Here is a 20,905-nt window from a genome sequence, read left to right as displayed (position 1 = left end):
GGGATTAGTCTTCACCTTTATGATTGCTTCCCCGTTGCTGGTAGAAATGAGTCTATCACAACACCAAGGTCTTTCTCTCATACCCACTGGGTATTTCAATCCTACATTTTTCCTTCTAAAAAGAGACTTAGTAATACAATTGTGAAATGTTTCAATAAGAAACATGCACTCCACACCGTACAGCAGCTGACTGATTTGCTAATGAAAGAAGCAGCTCAACCACAACACCTGGTATAATGAACATGTTTGTGAGCTGAGTGTTTGCAGTACTGTACTGTAGAAATGAAATTCCAGAGAATGCTTCATTTTGCATGACTGATAACTAATCATTCTATTGCCTTTAATACTGTATATGGGGCCACCTGTCTGCACCTGCTGATCCCAGCACTGATCCTCAACTGTGTTAAGAGAACAATGGAGATCACTGACACTGTGTCAATAGATTTGGATCATAGGGTATAGAGGAAATAGTTTTCAAGTGAAGTATGGAAATTTGGAAGAGGAGGGCATCACACAGTATCACAGTGTAGAGAAAGAAAGGGTCCTTGATGAGGGTTTAGTGGTGAAGGAGTGCATTTGCCTGGGAGAGGGTATAAAACAGAGCAGGGTGGAGGGACCAGAGCAGCTGAAGAGTGGAAAAGCAGCATCAGCACCTTGTCAAGATGAAAGCCTGGACTACAAGAGCCATTCTCCTCTCTGTCCTGACAGCATTGCTTCTGTCAGGGGCTGGTAAGACTGCCTTTCTCCTGAGTAACATGGGGAGGGAGGGAGGGATTGCATTGAATGCCTTCAACCTAAAATAAATGGGGGAAGAGATGGCATTGACTGACTTTCATCAGAATAACAGAAGGGTAGGGAGATAGCAGACAGTCTTCCATGAGATAACATAGTGGAGAAGGCAGGCTTTTCCTCAATGCTGCACTATTGAATAATCAACTTACCATAAGAATATCCTTCTTTGTTCTTAATTTGTACATTGCCATTTAAAAGAATGATTTCCCCCCTCCATTTCCTCTGTGTGCAGATGCAAGGAGCCTCCTTGAGGACTCTGAAGAGCTGGGAGATGATGATTACCAGGCCAGCAAGAGAGAACTGGGTAAGATCCATTCTTCCAGAACTCAATCCTATATTCTCAACACAGAGGTTTGTCTACTTGTCTTGGGGATTGATTTGATGAGCCTGTACTCCACTAGAATAAGACACAGCATTTAGAGAGCTTGAAAACTCCCATGTGTTGCATCAACCACCTCCCACCATGGGGGCCCCTTATTAAGAGGCTGCTTCAGACCAGAAGGATTCCCTGGTACTGTAAAATGCAGCTGTGGCTTATCCACGTGAATAGCCAAATCAACTCGTCGTTTCTTATCATTTATAAGAACTTATTAGAAATGAAACAGTCATCAACTGTAAATATTTAAATATATTGGGGGGAAAACACAAATCAAGGTTTGCATTTGAAATTTCCCTTCGAGTCGCTCTTGCCTCCTGCTCATCTCTTCAATTAACCATTGCAGGGTGTGTATAAAATACACTGAGATTTTAAAATGTTCATTCAGTTTGATTTACCTTTTTCACAAAATATACATATCCTTGAAACATATAGACCTAAAAATCTTAATCAGTCCGTTTGCATTCTCCATTCCATGCTGTCATTCCTTTCATAGCACTGGATACAACACAGGGCTGCTCTCATTAAAAATGTAACCACAGCCTGTGTTTACAGATCTCAGCAACACTTTGGAAGACTCAGAGGAGCAGGAAGGAGCACTGGAGAACAGGAGAGCGCTGGGTAAGGAAAGAAAGAAAGAAAGAAAGAAAGAAAGAAAGAAAGAAAGTTTCTTATTTGCAGGATTTAAGTTAAGCAATGACAAAAAAGCACAGACCACATAATTTGTTTAGAAACTCAACCTGACTAATCATCACTAATCATGCATAACATCAAGGGCTACTGTATATCCAGAAATCTCCTGGTTAAACCTCACAGCTCTGCATTGCAATGTAATGGGGAACTCTCTGCCTCCCTGTGTTGAGTGTCCTATGAAGCTGTGCACTGCAGTCGAGGGAATCCTTCATTGCTTCATGAAGCTCTCTATTCCCTGTTCCAGAGGCAGAGGATTCAGGCGACATTGATGCTGAACTGGACAGTGATGGACTCAAAGGAGAGGGGGAGTTGGGTGAGTCCTTTGAAAAGCAAGTCTGGGTAGTGTGTGGGTACAACGTTAAACCTTCAAGAGGAACACATTGTGAATTACAGATGATAGACTTAAGGCCAAACCCCAGTGAATCTGAGCACATTTAGCTGCTGTTTCTCTACTGGCACTAACACAAAGTGCCCAGATCTGTTTCCTAATGTACTTCTAACTGTATAAACCTATTTCTGTTTTACCTGATAGGAGACAATATGATGGAGAAAAGAGCTGACAGTGAGTACAGACGGCCTATAGCTTCTTCTGTTGAGTGTGTTTCTGTCTGTCTGTCTGTCTGTCTGTCTGTCTGTCTGTCACACTGATGCGGAAGAGGAAAACACAAAGCTTGAGGGATATACACTTTGAAAATATTTAATCTGTTTGCATTTAACATGTGCATTTAAATGTGTTGATGCAGCACCTTTAATAAGACTTATTGTATTAATTGATCTCCTTACATGTCAGTAAGAAGGATTGCCCAACTGAGATATAATAACTTGACTAAAAGGTTGTCCTGTTCCCTTACCTTTATATCAATCAATGTTTATTTTATATAGCGCCTTTCATAGTTGACCACAGTTGTTTTGTGCATAAGTCTGTGTGATTCTTTTCATATGTAATGCAGACTGAAATATCTTTCTGTTAGTAAGTGCCATCACCATCTAGTGCATAGCAGTGAATTGAAAGCAGAAGGAAGCGTGATCCAGTCACTGGCTCTTCTATAAAGACACTTTGACTGATCCAGCCTACATTCTGTACATATATCTAAGACAGGCAACTAGAACTGAAGAGCAGCTCCTGAACTCAGGTGAAAACATTGTAACACACACTCTAACAAAATGAAATCTGAAGCTCCTTACTGTTCAGCAATCTTCTTTAATGTACATTGAAATCCTAATCCAGATTTGGAGAGTTCCTCAACATGGTCTGTGTTTAAATAGAAGGGATGCAACCTACTGTTTGTTTAATGATCTTCACGTGCTTTCTGTCTCCTGAAGTGGATTCTGAAGTGGTCCTGACACAGTCCATGGTAGTGAAGAAGGATGCTCTGTCCAAAAGACACTACAGAAGTAAGTGTGTGTCTCTCTGGAGCTGGCTCCTGGTTTGGGTGAACTGCATGGATTGTAGACTGCAAGTCAATTGATTGAAGACATTGAGAAACACTTCAGTATTACAGCATATTCTACCATGCAGTGGTTTCATAGTTGTGGACAGACTGGTGGAAACACTTTGAAATGAGCCCCTTGGTGTCTTCATTAAGCCTGTAACAGCTATCAGAATCAACTGATATTCTCAGAGGAACAGAAAACATTCCAGTAAATGGAACTCAAACATGAATATAAAGTGAACTATTAAATCCAATAACCACTGTTTCTGTTTTTCTTTTTCTTTGGAACAGCTTACTGTTGTAAGTATTTTATTTCATTATGGTACATTAATATATAGAAATGAATTGTATATATTGTTTTAAATTGTATTTAATGGTGTGTGTTTATTTCATTTCCAGATTACAGCATCTGTGCTCGTGGTAAGTGTGAATCTGATATTTTAATAAAAATGTGACTGTACACTACAATACAATACACATGTACTGTGCGCTTCACAAGAAATGAATACATGTTAACAATTGGGCCTCCTACAGCTGATGTTGAGAATATGGAATGGGGTATTATTGTATAATAGTATGAATTAGCTGCTCTTAATAAGAAATGCCATCTTCATTTAATACATACTCACATAGTGAGGTGTTCTGTATCCTGTGGGAGGGGATATAAAGAAGGAGCCCTGGCTTTGGATTTTGCCAATAATAGAAATGTACAAATAGAGAGACACTCCTTTGAAATACAGTGCCTTGCGAAAGTATTCGGCCCCCTTGAACTTTGCGACCTTTTGCCACATTTCAGGCTTCAAACATAAAGATATGAAACTGTGATTTTTTGTGAAGAATCAACAACAAGTGGGACACAATCATGAAGTGGAATGAAATTTATTGGATATTTCAAACTTTTTTAACAAATAAAAAACTGAAAAATTGGGCGTGCAAAATTATTCAGCCCCCTTAAGTTAATACTTTGTAGCGCCACCTTTTGCTGCGATTACAGCTGTAAGTCGCTTGGGGTATGTCTCTATCAGTTTTGCACATCGAGAGACTGAAATTTTTGCCCATTCCTCCTTGCAAAACAGCTCGAGCTCGGTGAGGTTGGATGGAGAGCATTTGTGAACAGCAGTTTTCAGTTCTTTCCACAGATTCTCGATTGGATTCAGGTCTGGACTTTTACTTGGCCATTCTAACACCTGGATATGTTTATTTGTGAACCATTCCATTGTAGATTTTGCTTTATGTTTTGGATCATTGTCTTGTTGGAGGACAAATCTCCGTCCCAGTCTCAGGTCTTTTGCAGACTCCATCAGGTTTTCTTCCAGAATGGTCCTGTATTTGGCTCCATCCATCTTCCCATCAATTTTAACCATCTTCCCTGTCTCTGCTGAAGAAAAGCAGGCCCAAACCATGATGCTGCCACCACCATGTTTGACAGTGGGGATGGTGTGTTCAGGGTGATGAGCTGTGTTGCTTTTACGCCAAACATAACGTTTTGCATTGTTGCCAAAAAGTTCGATTTTGGTTTCATCTGACCAGAGCACCTTCTTCCACATGTTTGGTGTGTCTCCCAGGTGGCTTGTGGCAAACTGTAAACGACACTTTTTATGGATATCTTTAAGAAATGGCTTTCTTCTTGCCACTCTTCCATAAAGGCCAGATTTGTGCAGTATACGACTGATTGTTGTCCTATGGACAGAGTCTCCCACCTCAGCTGTAGATCTCTGCAGTTCATCCAGAGTGATCATGGGCCTCTTGGCTGCATCTCTGATCAGTCTTCTCCTTGTATGAGCTGAAAGTTTAGAGGGACGGCCAGGTCTTGGTAGATTTGCAGTGGTCTGATACTCCTTCCATTTCAATATTATCGCTTGCACAGTGCTCCTTGGGATGTTTAAAGCTTGGGAAATCTTTTTGTATCCAAATCCGGCTTTAAACTTCTCCACAACAGTATCTCGGACCTGCCTGGTGTGTTCCTTGTTCTTCATGATGCTCTGCGCTTTAAACGGACCTCTGAGACTATCACAGTGCAGGTGCATTTATACGGAGACTTGATTACACACAGGTGGATTCTATTTATCATCATTAGTCATTTAGGTCAACATTGGATCATTCAGAGATCCTCACTGAACTTCTGGAGAGAGTTTGCTGCACTGAAAGTAAAGGGGCTGAATAATTTTGCATGCCCAATTTTTCAGTTTTTTTATTTGTTAAAAAAGTTTGAAATATCCAATACATTTCGTTCCACTTCATGATTGTGTTCCACTTGTTGTTGATTCTTCACAAAAAATTACAGTTTCATATCTTTATGTTTGAAGCCTGAAATGTGGCAAAAGGTCGCAAAGTTCAAGGGGGCCGAATACTTTCGCAATGCACTGTATATAGCTCTCTAATACACTACTGAGGCCCCATTCTTGTATGAAGCAGCCACTGCAGTGACTTCAAATGGACTGAACTCAATATATCACTTTTATCTTTCACAGTAAGGTACAGATGCTACTATGGTAAGTAAATGGATTCTACTTTATTTGATGCAGCAATCAGTGGGTTTTATGTATTATTTTCAATCAGGGCACGAATTGTTTATCAGTGTAGCTTTGCTGAGAGGCTTCAGTGACACAGTGGCTAGAGTGCAGAGCTGCAGTGTGGAAGATAGTGGGTTTGAGCAGTTCAATGACTAGAGTGCAGAGCTGCAGTGTGGAAGGTAGTGGGTTTGACTAGCTCAGTGGTTTGAGAAAGTGGTGCCCTGCAGAGTGGAAGGCAATATGCATGCTTGTGGATCTGAGTATTACTTTTTTATTCATTAGTCTTTTAGCAGTCGCTTTTCTCCAAAGTGATTTTGAGACTAGGGGGTGTACTATGCATCAACAACAGCTGCTTCAGTCACTTATAATAGGACCCCAGTTTTACGTTTTGACTTGCTCAGGGTCACACACAGTGAGTGAGTGGCTGAGCCGTGATGTGAACCTCCTGGTATCAAGCCCTTTTCTTTAACCACTGGGCCACTGTCCCTGAGTAGCTCAGGGGGTTGAGTTCTGGGTTACAGTGTGGAAGGCAGTGGGTTTAAGCAGCTCTGTGTTAAAAATAGACTGTTCCTAATTATCTTTTCTTTTTTGTGTAGCTCATCACTATCACTACTATTTCTACTACCGTCATGGGTACCGCTGCGCTCGCTGTGAGTATGCCTTATTATTTCTGTATACATTGGTTGAGGGATATATTAGAACAATTTGAAATAGAAAACCAAGTGTCATTCCATATCAGTTTAGAACATGAGGTCGACCAGGTCAAATATGGATGGAACTCCAAGAGAGACACAGAATTGTTGGAATAAGTTTTATAACAGATGCCATCCATCATAATCCTTCAACTGGAAATATCAAGACGAGTTTATGATTCATCTTTCAACTGCATTGTCTCAAACTATTGATCGATTGATCTCATTCGTAACTTATTGGAAAGAGGAAAGTCTAACCTGTCTCCTTCAGTCATGAAATGTATACTTAAACTTATTACATGTGTGTGATCTCATGCCGGAGTAACCAACTCCACAAATAATCCCAGGAGATCTGATGAATGGGATTGCTGCTGTTTTATGGTGTGTGTACAGTAGTTCTCTGTGGGAGGTCATTATGTCAGGGTTGGCTTTGAGTTGAGAAGAAGGGTCCACTGACCTCAATCTCCTGTGGAACTTTTGTCATTTTAGTGAAATAAAATATAAAATCAGGGGTCAAAACAGATGAGCTTTGATCCAGGATTGCTCTGAATAAAACCTCAGAAACGTGTTTGGCATTTGAACTAGTATAGAGGGTTTCCATGTCTTTTATTGATAGGATTGTATTGAGAGGTTGTGGTGGCTCCACAGTTTAGCAGTTGATTCCATACCCTTTGGGATTGTGAAATTGCATGCTGAATTACACTAAGCTTTTTTTCAAATTTGTAATTCAAATGAGTGCAATACAAAGAGTGTGGAGGACGCTATCTACACATGGGAGGGAGTTCAATTATGCAGCTCAGTGTGACACTGATTATCTATATTATTAGACAATGCTGACCATTACCACCCCACAGTCTCATTACCTAGCTGTGCAATGCTCTGTAGGGTATCAATCAGAACAATAGCTTTTCTGCCCAGGTTGCTGATAATGTCTTCAATTGGTTTCAGACTGGCGTACCTACCGCTGCAGGCGATGCCAGCACTACTGAGAAGCAGCAGCGCCCAGGGATCACAGTGCTGGAGTTTACCTGACAGCAGACCTGCAAGCAAAGCTTAAACACACCAGCAACCTTATTTTGTAGCATGGCTGTAACCTTTCTGTTGTGGTCCCTCTCCCCACACACAGCTACAGCACCCATACTTATTTCTATCAGGCCATTCCCAGTTTGTTTAAAACAGCTGCTCCCTGTTGTGCATTTGGTCAATCTCTTCAAGGATATATAATAGAGAAAACATTGTTTTTCTATTGGGTGATTCCCTGCCTCTCATGAAGCAGGTCTTTACATTGTATGGAAAGGTGTACTTATTTAACATGTCGTCTCAGATTCTCAGTGAGATCACATGCTCACACATGTTTGGATAGAAACACAGCTGCACATGGGCACATATACAAAGCGTTACTTGGAGAGCGTGCTTGATTGATTTGCCCCAGCTCATAATCACTGCACCGGGTCAGGTTTGACCAGTAGACTCCTTTCTTCTCCCAGCTCCTCACAGCCACCCTGTGATGTCACAAGTGTCCCGTGACAGGCCTTGTTCACAGACTGACAAAAACATTGTGTTTATATAGAGATTTTCTTCATCTCTCACTTATTTTAAAATCTCTTTATTTGCATTCATGACAACAAATGCTCAAACTGTTGACCAGTATAAATGCTGTCCTGCCAAAACAACACGATCTGCTGTTACATGAAACTGGGTAAAAGCCTCTCTCTTTCTGTAAAGCTTTTTCAGCAATAAAACTATTAGCATCAATGTCTCGTTTTGGACTGGTTTATTTCACATTAATATAGATTAGGAATAGCAGAGGACCTAATACTGATCCCTGTGGTACACCACTGGTTACCTCGCTCCATTTTGAGGTTTCTCGTCTAATCAGTACTTTCTGTTTTCTACATGTTAACCACTCCCTAATCCATGTGCATGCATTTCCTTGAATCCCTACTGTGTTCAGTTTGAGAATAAATCAACCAGGTTAGTTAGACACAATCTCCCTTTCCTAAAACCATGCTGACTGTCTCCCAGGATATTGTTACCATATAGGTCATTTTCCATTTTAGATCTTATTATAGTTTCCATAAGTTTACATATAAGAGAAGTCAGGCTTATTGGTCTGTAGTTACCTGGTTCGGTTTTGTCTCCCTTTTTGTGGATCGGTATTACATTTGCAATTCTCCAGTCTGTCGCTACAACCCCTGTGTCCAGAGACTGTTGCATGATCTTGGTTAGCGGTTTGTAAATAACTTCTTTCATTTCTTTGAGTACTATTGGGAGGATCTTATCTGGCCCAGGGGATTTGTTTATTTTAACAGCTCCTGGGGCTCCCGAGTGGCACATCCAGTAAAGGCTGGATGTTAAAATCGCAGGATGTGCCCTATAGCCTGGAGATCGCAGGTCCGAATCCAGGCTATGTCACAGCTGACCGTGACCGAGAGTTCCTAGGGGGCGGCGCACAATTGGCTGAGCGCTGCCCGGGTAGGGAGGGCTTAGGTCGGCAGGGGAATCCACGGCTCGCCGCGCATCAGCGACCCCTGTGGCCGATAGGGCCGCCAGATCTGTGTTGTCCTCCGGCACTATAGGTCTGGTAGCATTGCTGTGGATCTGCAGTGCGAAAAATGACGGCTTGGAAGGAGCACGTTTCGGAGGACGCGTGTTTCAGCCTCCGTTTCCTGAGTCGGCGGGGGGGTTGCGAGCGGTGAGCCAGGGATACAGATAATAATTGGGCATGCTAAATTGGGGTGAAAACTGGGGTAAAAATAATTGGCGACGACTAAATTTATAAAAAAATAAATAAATAAATAAATAAAAAACAGCTCCTAGTCCCTTTAACACTTCTGCCTCTGTTATGCTAAAGTTATTTAAAACTGGATAGGAACAGGTCGACATGTGGGGCATGTTGTCCGTATCCTCCTTTGTAAAAACTTGTGAAAAGTAATCATTTAATATATTTGCTATTTTTGTTTTCTTTGTCTATGATTTTGCCATTTGCATCTCTTAGACATTTAACCTTCTCTTTGAATGTTCCCTTGCTGTTATAATATTGGAAAAACATTTTGGAATTGGTTTGAGCCCCCTTAGCAATGTTCATTCATATCTATCTCTCTTGGCCTTTCTAACTTCCTTTTTGACTTGTGTTTGCAGTTCCAAATAGGAGGAGTTGCAAACACTGTAGCAGCAGCAAAGGTCATTCAAAATGATCTAGACAGCATTCAGAACTGGGCAGACACATGGCAAATGACATTTAATAGAGGAAAGTGTAAGGTACTGCACACAGGCAATACATTTCTCCCCCCTTCCTTTCTATATTAGTTAATTGTAGGCTCTAATTTTTTTTTAACATCACTGAGTCCCTTGTCCCTGTGCAACCACAATGTAGAAACATATAGAGAATGTATGTGAATGGTCAATAAACATCACTGCTGTTTCTCTTAAAGCGTGTTTATTTATTTATAATACTGGAGCCTGTCTTAATACTGTATTACATTGGGAATATGAATAGAGCTGAATTATTAATTGTAGATAATACTTAGAATACCAGATACATATTTAGCATTAAAAAGCAATACATGTGATTTATTTAACAGTCGTTCATTATTTTGTGTATGAGCCGCCACACGAAGCTGACAGTAGTGCGGTATACTGTAATGATGCTCCAGTCAGTCTGCCGGACTGCACCTGAATCAGCTTAAAAACACGAAGCCCCTAATAAGCTAATTTGTAAAAGTTAGTAAAGAATTGTGCTAATATAACGAAGCTAAATTTGAACTCCTAGCTGGAGCAACGAGAGAGGGCGAGAGGGCGGGGCAGAGAAGGAGGGGGAGACGCTGCTAGGCAACCGGCTCGTGAACATTCCACTCAGCTGAGCAGAGACCGTTAGGATTTAAAAATGCGAACGTTCCGAGCGGCGTTAGGCGCTTCGTTAAATTAACACACCGTTGCTGGCATTTTAATTTTGAAGATAACCATATTTTAAATACTCAAATAGCACTGTATTAAAAAAAACACTTTACTTCAGTTCCAGACCGTTTTCCAACAAATAAAAGGAAGTGCGTACTTATAAGTATATTTGTTATGATATTAAGACTAAACAAATGTGCTTCAGTTTGGTGTATAATTTATTTATTTATTAAATGTTGTAGTATTTCTTTTTTTAACAATGTATTGTTTTCACAAAATAACATCCATACATTATCAGTTCATCTGCTAGAGTAATCAAATCACAAATATTACTCGTCAGTAATTCATACATAGACACGCTGTGGTAACTTCAAGAAGTTAAAATGTAAGGCTAGATTCAAGTTTAACCAAATTAATAAGTAAATACATTAATAACGACATGAAACAAAAATACGTTTTGGTATCTCAGACGTAGGCCTATTTAAATTACAAAATGCGACCTGTTTTAGAAATGGATTTATATACTACCTGCCATTTAAATCTAAATTATATTTAAAACTGGTTGAGGGGCAGACTAGCATAGATGATTTCTAAAATCCATTAATATATTAAACTATAACACCACATTAGCACTCCGAGAAATATAGAAATTGATCATTTGATAATAATTAGCTGCGAGATTATAATCAGAATTATGGATGCATGGATTTTTGATTAAAATACACCCACATGTATTTTTGTTTCATGTCGTAATGTATTTATTAATTTAATTTTAACCCCTTGCTGGTGTCACGGCTTGTCTCTGTATCAATTCACTGATATTTGAGGTTTTGTTTAGTACACACTAGCAGGTGATTTGATAATCTTATTGATGTTATTTTGTGAAAACAATAACACGTTAATATTGTGCTACAAAAAATGACTCGCCGTGTTGTAACTTGTGCGGGTGATGTCATGGGTTGTCATGGCAGCGCCGATCATCACGGGAGGGGTTATCAGTGGTTGTCGGAGAAACGCTGGAGTTCCGCTGGCTTCCGAGGTATCCAACCCGAATATCTAAATCAATACAGTGACAACAAAGGAATGTGACATATAAACCTAATGACTACATTAATGAAGCAGTAATACTCGACAGGGTGTGTGTGTGTTATCATGAGGTAATATCACCATGCCTTGGGTGCGTTGGGAGGCACTAGACGAAGTCGAGTTCTTCAACCGCCCAGGAAGTGGTGATATATCTCATGATAACACACACACACCCTGGAGTGTATTATTGCTATTATTAAATGGGTCTAGGAGTGTGGTGTTGTTGGTAAATAAAGAAGACTTTAATATTAATATTTTTTATTTGTGTTCCACTGAGAGAAGTAGTTCCACAGTAACTAAAAATGGTGAGAGTAACAATTAAACATTTGATTTTAAACCGTTTTGAATAATATTTTCTTTTTCGGGGCTTCGCTAATAGTTTCTTATTTAGGCTTTGTAGATATTGAACTGGATCAGTTTCAACGTGTATGTCTGGGTTTTGTCCAGTAGATGGCGCTGCTGCTGCTGTTGTGATGTTTTGTTTAGCAGAATGCAGTTCACGTACAGTGTTACAAACGGGACGGTGCTGCACAGAGCGGTACAAACTGGGCAATTAAAATCTCCGGTAGTATTACAGACGGGCCGCCGATAATCTCTGATTAACCGAACATGAATATAAATACAAACCCAGTCTGTTTCAAAGAGCACTCAGAGTGACGGCGCCGGAGAGTCTGCGAGCAGGTTTAATAATATGAATGTGTCTGCTCGAGTCTTGCATCAAACTCAGCGTCCTCTATATAGTATAAACACATTACACAAGGGGTTGCCAGCGGGTGTAGTGAACTCAGTTCCAATAACTCAGCTCTCTCTTATATATATTTTAGTCCTCCTGTTAACCAAACAGCTCAAAGAATGGAACTTCTGGTTCGGACTGGTGCGCAGATCTAAAGATTCCCCGCATCGGGTGTACCGGTTTGTTATGGAACGTGTTTTGTAAAAGGAGTTTATCCAGTAACAGACTATATAAAACAGTCAAAACAAACATGAAGAGAACATGTTGCCAAGTAGTGGTTTGTTTAACCAATAACTCAAAAAAAAAAAAAAATGTAAGACTCATTTGTACAGTGTCAAAACTGAAAAAGTTAAACTAATACCTTACTTGGAGATCTCACCAGGGACCACTTCCAGTAAAAGACGTATAAACTGCAGTGAACACAATGAATACAAACTTGCATTCATAACAAAAAAAACAAGCAATCAGCCCATATAAATCTACACACTTTTTGTGACGCTAGAATAAGGTATAATATATAGGAGTGTTGATAATTTCACCCTAAACTTGCATACTGAAAGCAGCATGTCAAAGCAAAAAGGAACATAAAGAGGGTTATAACTTAATGGAGAAGGAAAGTCTTTGACCCGGGTTCACACAGTGAATTAATGAAGAGTCCTTGAGTAACACACCATATTGAGAATGGCCTGATCAGGAAACAAGCAAAGCATTCAATGCAGTAAGAGGAGAGAATCCCATTAACATGGCCATTCTGACACACACCAATATATAATCTATGTAGAATTAGTCAAGCACCCACCAAATAAATAAAAAATATATATATATAAAAAAAAATTAAAAAAAACCCACACACCAAAAACCAGTCTTTACAAGCAAGATTTTTATTTATCAATACACACTTTTGGGCATTTTCCAAAAATATACAACTCCAGCTACGAAGACAACCACTGAACACACCCATTGCAGCTCCCAGAAGGGACGACACATTGAATTGGGCTGCAAGAGAAGAAAGAAAGTTAGTGGAATATAAAGAGATAGTTATATATTTTACTTTAACTGCAATTGTGTTCACATCATGCATATTACCGCTTCTAGGCATAAAGTGAAGGGATCCATCTCTCTTCAGCTCAATTGGGCCAGAAGACACAAATGCCTTTACTGCACCACCGTCCATCCCTTCAGCACTGCGACCTACAGGAGGAATTAGGAGGAGTCCATCAAAACAAATGCATGCAAAATTCCCCCCCCCCCCCCCCCCCAACAGACAGAGCTCTTACCAAGCCTCTGTTTCCCTGGAATGCACCGTCTGCTACAGAGGCTGTCTGATGGCCGGTTTGAATCACAACACTGCAGTGGAAGTAAATCTGAAAGACAGTACACCTTGTCAAGCAAAACAAGCATCAATAGATCAGGCAGGACCATCATCCAATGAGGATTACTGAATTGAAAAACAAATATATTGCATCATAGCAAGTGTTTCTTGCAAGTGTGCAGTTATATTTCATTCCAACTCACTAAAGATTTGAGCACAGTGACCATTTGCTGCTTGCAAAGCAATCCAAACCACACATTGAGGTACAAGATCCCCATACCAACACTCCACTTTACCTGTCCTTTCAGTGCATCCCAGCCGCTTGTGAAGGAAAACATTTTCACTTCAAACCTCTTCAGATGGGAAGGGAACAGCACTCTTGCATTGCTGGACACTGGGTGAAAGATGGTCAAGTATTCATCTGCAGAGTTCTCACAGCTAGAAAGAGAAAGTAGGTCAGGAGCACATCAGCCACAACTCCAATTCCTAGGTTTTGTAGCAGCAATATCATATTCCAGGATCTTACCTGTCCACAACAACATCCCACTTTGGAGAGCTATTCCTGTCAGCAGAATAGGTTGCCCAGCAGTTGTCCAAAAACAATTCAGCCTGTGGATCCCTGCTGTACAGGAGCTCTACCTCAAAATACAAGGGTCTTCGCAAGTACTTCACAACAGGGTAATCCCGAGCTCCATAGAAGTCATTGTAGGTTGAATCTGCAGAGATGCAAGGGAGAATTTTATAGGTGGAAACACGCTACTAGAGCATCTATATTATTTTAATTGCCAAGTCATTCCCAATGCAAGCCGCATGATGACTGCAAGGTCCCCCATGCCAGGCTGGACTACAGGTGCAGAATTATTCTCGTACAAGAACTGCACTACCTTGGTGTCATTGACTAGATAGTGACAGGCAACTCTCAACCTGGAAAGAGGAGATGGGGTTAGCAGAGTTTCAGCCTCAACCACAAGGATACTCAATTTGATTGCAATCCTTACCGGTAAGATGTGAACAGTACTTCATTCTCGTAAGTCAGGAGGTTGTTGTCAAACGGGAAGAGAAATCACAAAGGCTCAGGTTGCAATTAACTTGTAGATTTAGTATGGAGCTGCATACCAAGTTGCAGACTAGCTAATATGGTACTCAGGATCACCCCCAGCCACGTACTAACCAATTTCACAATTTTAAAAATAAAAAAAAGCTTTGGTTATAAATAGTTCAGTTTCACAATTGAACATGAGACTTACTATATTTGTTCCATGTTAGAACAATACCACAAGGCTGTCTATAGAAACTGCTAGACTAAATATTGTTTTAGTAACCTCTAGGAGGGCAACAGCAGTTATTTTGGGTTTGTTGCAAATACACAGCTGGCGACCCTTGAGCTGCAATTGGTATTAACTCATTTACTAGTTTAGTCCCGTCCTCGGTATTAACCACAAGATCATCCCCAGTTAGTATGCTCCTTTCAGTTCACTGCAACTGACCCAAAAGGTCTAGAGGCAGCACATCCAATACCATATCCAAGAATCATGTCCTGTATCACAGCACCTTGATCAATACAATGGTGGCATCCTTCAGATGACAAGTGTCCGATTCATGCAAGCAATTCAGCGGATACAAAACACAGGTCACCATGGGTCCCCAGAATGATCCAGGTGTGTTGTGGCCACTCCTTGTCAACATGAACTTCCTCAAATAGGATTTTCGATGTGTCAATACTAACCCTTCTAGTTGTTCCACAGGAGTTGACATTGCAGTAGAAAACCGCATTGATAGCATCAGACTGAAGAGGCCGGCAACTTGGATCCCTTAAAGTTAGTTGACTTGGAGACAAGCTGGGGACAGATTCCACTTTCACAGCAAGAGCTGCCATAGTTCCATTGGTGAAGCAATCTGAAACACAGCATTTGGATCCAGGTTAAGGAAACAGATTATAGCTTAAATACCAATTCATGCAGCTATTATACAGAATGCTTGGTCTGCAGGAGAGTTACCAATCATCTTTGTAGGGAAACTGCAGGACAGAGAGAAGTCAGCCACCACAACCATGGTCCCAATATCCTTCAAGGTCAAGTCAAGCCTGCTTCTGATGCCTGAAGAACTGATCACCTACATAGACAATACATCAGGTCAGTAATGTGGTGAACCCAAAAACAGCTAAGCCACATTTTAAAGTTCCATCACTTACTTCGTATGTGGCATCAGCTGAATTGTATGGCACAGTCATCCAGAAATTGGTAGAGTTGGCATTATACTTGTACAGGGCAAGCAGACTTCCACCAAGTTCTCTTGAGCCCACAAAAGGAATCCAGTTGCGACCCATGTTGCCATATGTTACCATGGTATAGAATGCAGCACCATCACAGTAGCCAGTTACTGTAGGTGGAACTGCAAGAGGAAGAGCAGTTGTGGCAATTGACTGGATTGGTTAGAAAAGGGAAGTTGTAGACCAAAGAGTCAGGCACTTACTGATGTCTTTGAGAATGGCTTCAACTACAGCAGGATGAGTAAAGGGTGTATTCTCTGGCACTATATTTAGCAAGTAGGTCAGGGGCAGAATGTAGGTTCTGGTGTCTGGAGGAGTTACCTGAAAGAAAAGCAAGGGTTTGTAGGATTAAACCCAAAGTCAGACAGCAAGCAACACGTCCACAGGAAGCAAGTGTTTTCAAAGGGCAATTGAATGGTTGAACAGGTGGGATGTTACCTTTTGCTTCACATTGGGGTCCTCAAATGGCACCTGGAGAGTGTAGGTCTTGGATCCATTGGGAAAGACATGCTCCTGGACATTATAACCTTTTAGGTTGGCTTCTGGCACAGTTAACGTCTCTGGTCCAACTATAATTTTGACCAGCTCCACATCAGGCAGGAATGTCCCCAGGGTCACATTGAACACTCTGGCTTTAGGAACAGTGTCTGAAATTAAAGCATGCAGTTAAAATGAAGGATATGAAGTGGAGCACTGCAGCAAATCCCTTCGATTTACTGCATGTAGACAAGTTCTACATACTGTTTGACAACTGGTGGCCGAGGCATGAAAGGAGTGGTTATTGGATGAAGTACTGTGTACTTGGTCTTCTCAGGCCCATCTTGCCAGGTATGCTCCAGCATTGGTTCAATAGAGTAAGAGATCACATAGGTGTTGTCCAATACATGGCTCTGAAAGCACAGAAGCATCTTAGGAAGCAAGCTTTTAAATGAGAATGACTTAAATGTTGAACTTCTACATACCTTGTAATATCCACCATCAGCTCCCACAGGAATTTTTACAGTGATTAGCTGGGGACCAACATCCAGTTTATAAATCTCTATTATGAATCGTTGCAGGGTCAAGCTTGCGGCCATCACCTCCCATTTGAACATCAAGGGTAGTAATTTGTGGTGTCGGAACAAGGGGAGGTAGAACACGGGGAACATTCCATGTAATCATCTGTTCTGTGAAGGCTGTTCCATCTGACAGAAAGGAACACCATAGACTTGGTATAGAAAACTCACTTAAACCTAGAACAGTTCTTGATCACCGTTGCCCTCCAAAAGCTTACTCACCAGTAGGACATGCAACTGCAGTGTCCACCATCATGACCATCCATCTTTGCTTATAAAAGGTGGTTGATCTTAGCACAGCCATTGGTACAGTTTGGATCTGTTGGAGGGGAGGGGGAACTTACTAAAATAAAAGCAAGACTAAATCTACCTTCATAGTCTGGATATACTGTACTAGACAACAATGAAGCCTAGACTACTTACCACCTGAGGCTGGCTTTCTATGGAGTTGTATGCAGCTCTAACCAGAATTCGAGTTGGTGTAGTGTTTATGCCATAGCCATTTGTCATGGCCTGAGCAACAGTCATGGTTGTCTTTCTATTTGCTGGGAGATGGAACACAATTTTCCAGATGCTGTTGTCAGCAGCAGTTGCCTAGCAGAAGAAAATCTCATTAGATTAGGGAGTTTGAACACAAAGCATCCCCAGTCTAAAGGATTTGTCATAACAGATGTCTTGTTTAATAAACAGGAACTAAAACTGAAAAGGTGAAAGTTTAAGAACGCATCACTGAAAGTTCTAGGTTCAGCGGGCATCTAATGGAACAGAGTAAATCCTCAAATGCAACTGCGTACGAAAGAGCCTACGTGAAAGCAAGTAGACTGTATCCGATACAGGCAGAGTTTACAGCCATTCATTTGTACTGGACCTTAATACATCAGTGTACCAAACTTTAGGACAATACCTGAAATTGCACCTATGCAGCAGACTTCAAAAAGTAAATCAGGACACATTTAGCATGAAGGGTTTATAACCCTGCACATATGAAGCCACTATCTCAGTGGTTGAAATACAAGGCTTACACACTGACAAGAAAGGGTTAACTTCTCCACAATCATATTTCACCAAAGCAATCAGAATACATGCAAAGCCAATGCCTTAAATGCCACACAATTCCAATATGGCCACCCTCTTGGGAGACAGGTTAAAGTTAGGGGGGCATTAGATTTTTGCTTCCTCTAGATGAGACAGTAGAGTAGACCTCAATAGGCAAGACCAAGGGGACGTGAATGAAGCAAATGCAAAGTCACATGATTCTACCTCAGGGTATGCAAGGGACCAATCAGGATCATCTTGAACAAAGTTTGGCTCAATAAGTGGCATACCTCTTCTCACAGAAACCTAAAGAGAATTCACATTAATCACGAGTGAAGCACTTCTGTAGTGACAATTAAAAATACCCACACAACCCAACAAGTTATACTGAACAGCATTATCACATCCCAACAGCCTTTACCTCCATGTAGTTTCTTTCACACATAATCTCCCTCTCTGCCCATGGAGAATAGGGGCATGTCATGCTCTGAACATAGGAGGAAGCTGAAGTCATAGCACTGTTTGAGAAGACACTGATTTGTACTGTCAGCTTGTAGGTCTCATCATTCTGGAAACAAAGGATAAAGTTAGTGCCAGCATGTCACCATTAGAAACAAGTTTACAAGAAATAAAATGATGACTCACTGTGTTCTGAGCAAAGCAGCTCAGCACAGAAGCAAGGACCTTGGCATTTCCCAAGAAGTCAACAGTTAAGCTATATCCACACTGTGCAGCCAGTCTTGGAGAGAGGGACACAAGCACCCCCTTATTGTCTATGGAAAAGAAATCCAGTTGGCCTTTCAAGAAACTGTACACATGATCAAGCAAGGTAGAGATATAACAAAGTGAACACCCCCACCGTCCAGTGCCATCTACTTATTGCAATTTTGTAAAAACGATTCATACAAGTAGAATTATACACCCATTCAGAACAGTAAGCTTAAAAGTAAATGATCCCTATTTCTGCGCTTGCAGTCAACAAATCTGACTAAGGTTGTAGCAACACAGGTCTATTTAGTGTGAACAGCAACATGCTTTTAAAGCTAACGCAAGAGCCTTTCATACTCTGCATCTTACAAAAACAAAGCCTCGTTGCTGCCATACAGTGCAGAAGTACTCTGTACTTAATTCACGTCATTACATTACGAGTCAACAGGCTTTGTACATCAAAAGCTTTCCATTCAAGAAAAATGATCACTCACCAATCACATTGATGCGAAAATACTTTCCCAACAAAAGACTTCTCCAACATCATCATCATCATCATCATCATCACACTCCCTTGACATTCTGTCCTCACCGAGCCTGCAGAAGACAACGATACTTGAAAAACACACAACCGGCAAATAAACAGGAAGCTAAAAGAACAGCTCTGCTGAAGCGACCGTTATCGTACCTAGAGGGGGGTTCTGCGTCCAAACTTCAGTGACTAACACTGCTAACAGCAATGTTATTCTGCATTGGAAACAAAAACACGCATGTGAGAAACACACAATAAAATGAACGTTTCTAAAGTAGAGAAAAGATCAACAATTACCCAAATCTAAGACAACACGGCATCATTAAATCCAAGGCAGCCCCGACCGTGAACTTCTTTCACCGTTATAAAGACACAATAATAAAAACAAAACCGTCAGTAGTTGAGTTTAGTGTTCCTTAGAGCGCAATGGGTTTATAAAGAGGTTCAGGTGCTAATGGGAGCTAATTAGCTGCAATTGATGCGCGCACCTCTTTCATATTAGTCCTCTAATTTTCAATCAGTACGTTAATTAAAATAAATAATAATAATAATAATAATAATAATAATAATAATAATAATAATAATAATAATAATAATAACCCATTTAGAAGATTGTACTTTGAATTTAAGTTTGGCAGAAGTACGTGCGGAACAAACTGGACTGTCACCGACAAGGACTGTCTGATTAAAGGCTCCGTTATGGAGGCATGTAGTAAACAAACCCCAATGAATAATGAAAAGCAGGCCGCGCAAATGAAGAAACACATTTATATCATGCAGGAATCCAGGCAGATGTGTTGCCTGCGCCAGTTTGACATTTAACATCCACAAGTCAATTACACATTTTTACAATTTCACCAGAATGACAGGTAGGCAAGGCAGACATTAATGTAGACACTTTATTTGAGGCCACTCGATTTAAGAAACAGTGCAAAGCATCTCTTCTATGTCAGATTTGCCATGACAGGGGCAGTCCCGGGGAATAGAATGACCTAGTGGCAAATGGAAAGCACAGCGCTTAACCTGAAATACAACGCGCAGTATTGATTTAGAACAGACTAAACACAAATCGGATGGCGTGCTGGAAATTTGAATTGTAATCAATTTATTTAAGATTTGAAGTTCCCATTTCAATTTTTGAGCTTAATTACATTCATTATTTTATGTATAATTAATTCAATTAACGTGTTGAGCATTTTCAATTTGGCACATTATCTTCGAGTGTTGTGCTTTGTCTATTTGACAGCTGTTATTTCAATTCAAATGTTGAACTTTGTCGTTGATGTTTGACGCTCTGTCTTTTGCAGTTCACATTTTTGTTACATTCCACCTCTCATAGGGTTGAACACAAACGGATTTATTTGTGAAATTGTCAGATTGTTTCTTGTGTATCCAGCGCTCATCTGAACTAACTGGTTCAGTAGTCTGCTCCCGTGAATAGACAGCACATGTCTGAGGGTGTGTGTTCTGTGCAGCTGTGCATTTGAGTAAAGTTTGTCGCAGAGTTTTAAACGTTCCTATGGCAACCGAGTCAACAAAACAAACGTCATCACGCATTGAGACGCAAGCTAAGGGCGAGAAGTAAATGGTAAAAAGTGAAAGCAGTGTGAGTCAGTGGAATTTTTTGATTTTTTGATTTTATCAAATGTTCACGATATTCATGTATTTTCTGTAAATGCGGAATGCAATTAGCTGATATGTAAAAGCATGAATAAATGAATGGTGTCTATTCCTAACGCATCGGTAATGTTTAGTATAGCGCCGCTTTTGTAGCAGGCT

General features: G+C 40.6%; 1 protein-coding gene and 2 long non-coding RNA genes across 3 annotated transcripts; all 3 read right to left on the bottom strand.

Annotated features, from left to right (window-relative positions):
- Positions 1 to 13,077: 13,077 nt before the first annotated feature.
- LOC117395355 (zona pellucida sperm-binding protein 2-like) lies at positions 13,078 to 14,550 on the bottom strand. Its single transcript, XM_059007397.1, has 6 exons — positions 14,526 to 14,550; positions 14,054 to 14,234; positions 13,824 to 13,965; positions 13,493 to 13,579; positions 13,302 to 13,406; positions 13,078 to 13,211 (listed from the first exon to the last, which is right to left on the bottom strand). The coding sequence occupies exons 1-5, from the start codon at positions 14,548 to 14,550 to the stop codon at positions 13,371 to 13,373; spliced, it is 471 nt and encodes a 156-aa protein (XP_058863380.1). The 3' UTR covers positions 13,078 to 13,211; positions 13,302 to 13,370.
- A 1,181-nt stretch (positions 14,551 to 15,731) lies between these two features.
- On the bottom strand, positions 15,732 to 19,149 carry LOC117395198 (uncharacterized). The gene is made up of 11 exons (XR_009310305.1): positions 19,089 to 19,149; positions 18,532 to 18,659; positions 18,308 to 18,454; positions 18,112 to 18,192; positions 17,275 to 17,445; positions 17,074 to 17,170; positions 16,759 to 16,980; positions 16,538 to 16,686; positions 16,235 to 16,443; positions 16,000 to 16,117; positions 15,732 to 15,918 (listed from the first exon to the last, which is right to left on the bottom strand). It is a non-coding gene; the product is annotated as an uncharacterized LOC117395198 (long non-coding RNA).
- Positions 19,145 to 19,514, bottom strand: LOC131705337 (uncharacterized). The gene is made up of 3 exons (XR_009310309.1): positions 19,424 to 19,514; positions 19,283 to 19,341; positions 19,145 to 19,191 (listed from the first exon to the last, which is right to left on the bottom strand). It is a non-coding gene; the product is annotated as an uncharacterized LOC131705337 (long non-coding RNA).
- Between the last annotated feature and the right edge of the window lie 1,391 nt (positions 19,515 to 20,905).

This window comes from Acipenser ruthenus, chromosome 35, assembly GCF_902713425.1.
Source record: "Acipenser ruthenus chromosome 35, fAciRut3.2 maternal haplotype, whole genome shotgun sequence".
NCBI classification, from domain to species: domain Eukaryota; kingdom Metazoa; phylum Chordata; class Actinopteri; order Acipenseriformes; family Acipenseridae; genus Acipenser; species Acipenser ruthenus.
Note: the sequence above shows the minus strand (reverse complement) of the source record. Positions and strands in the feature narration are given on the sequence as shown.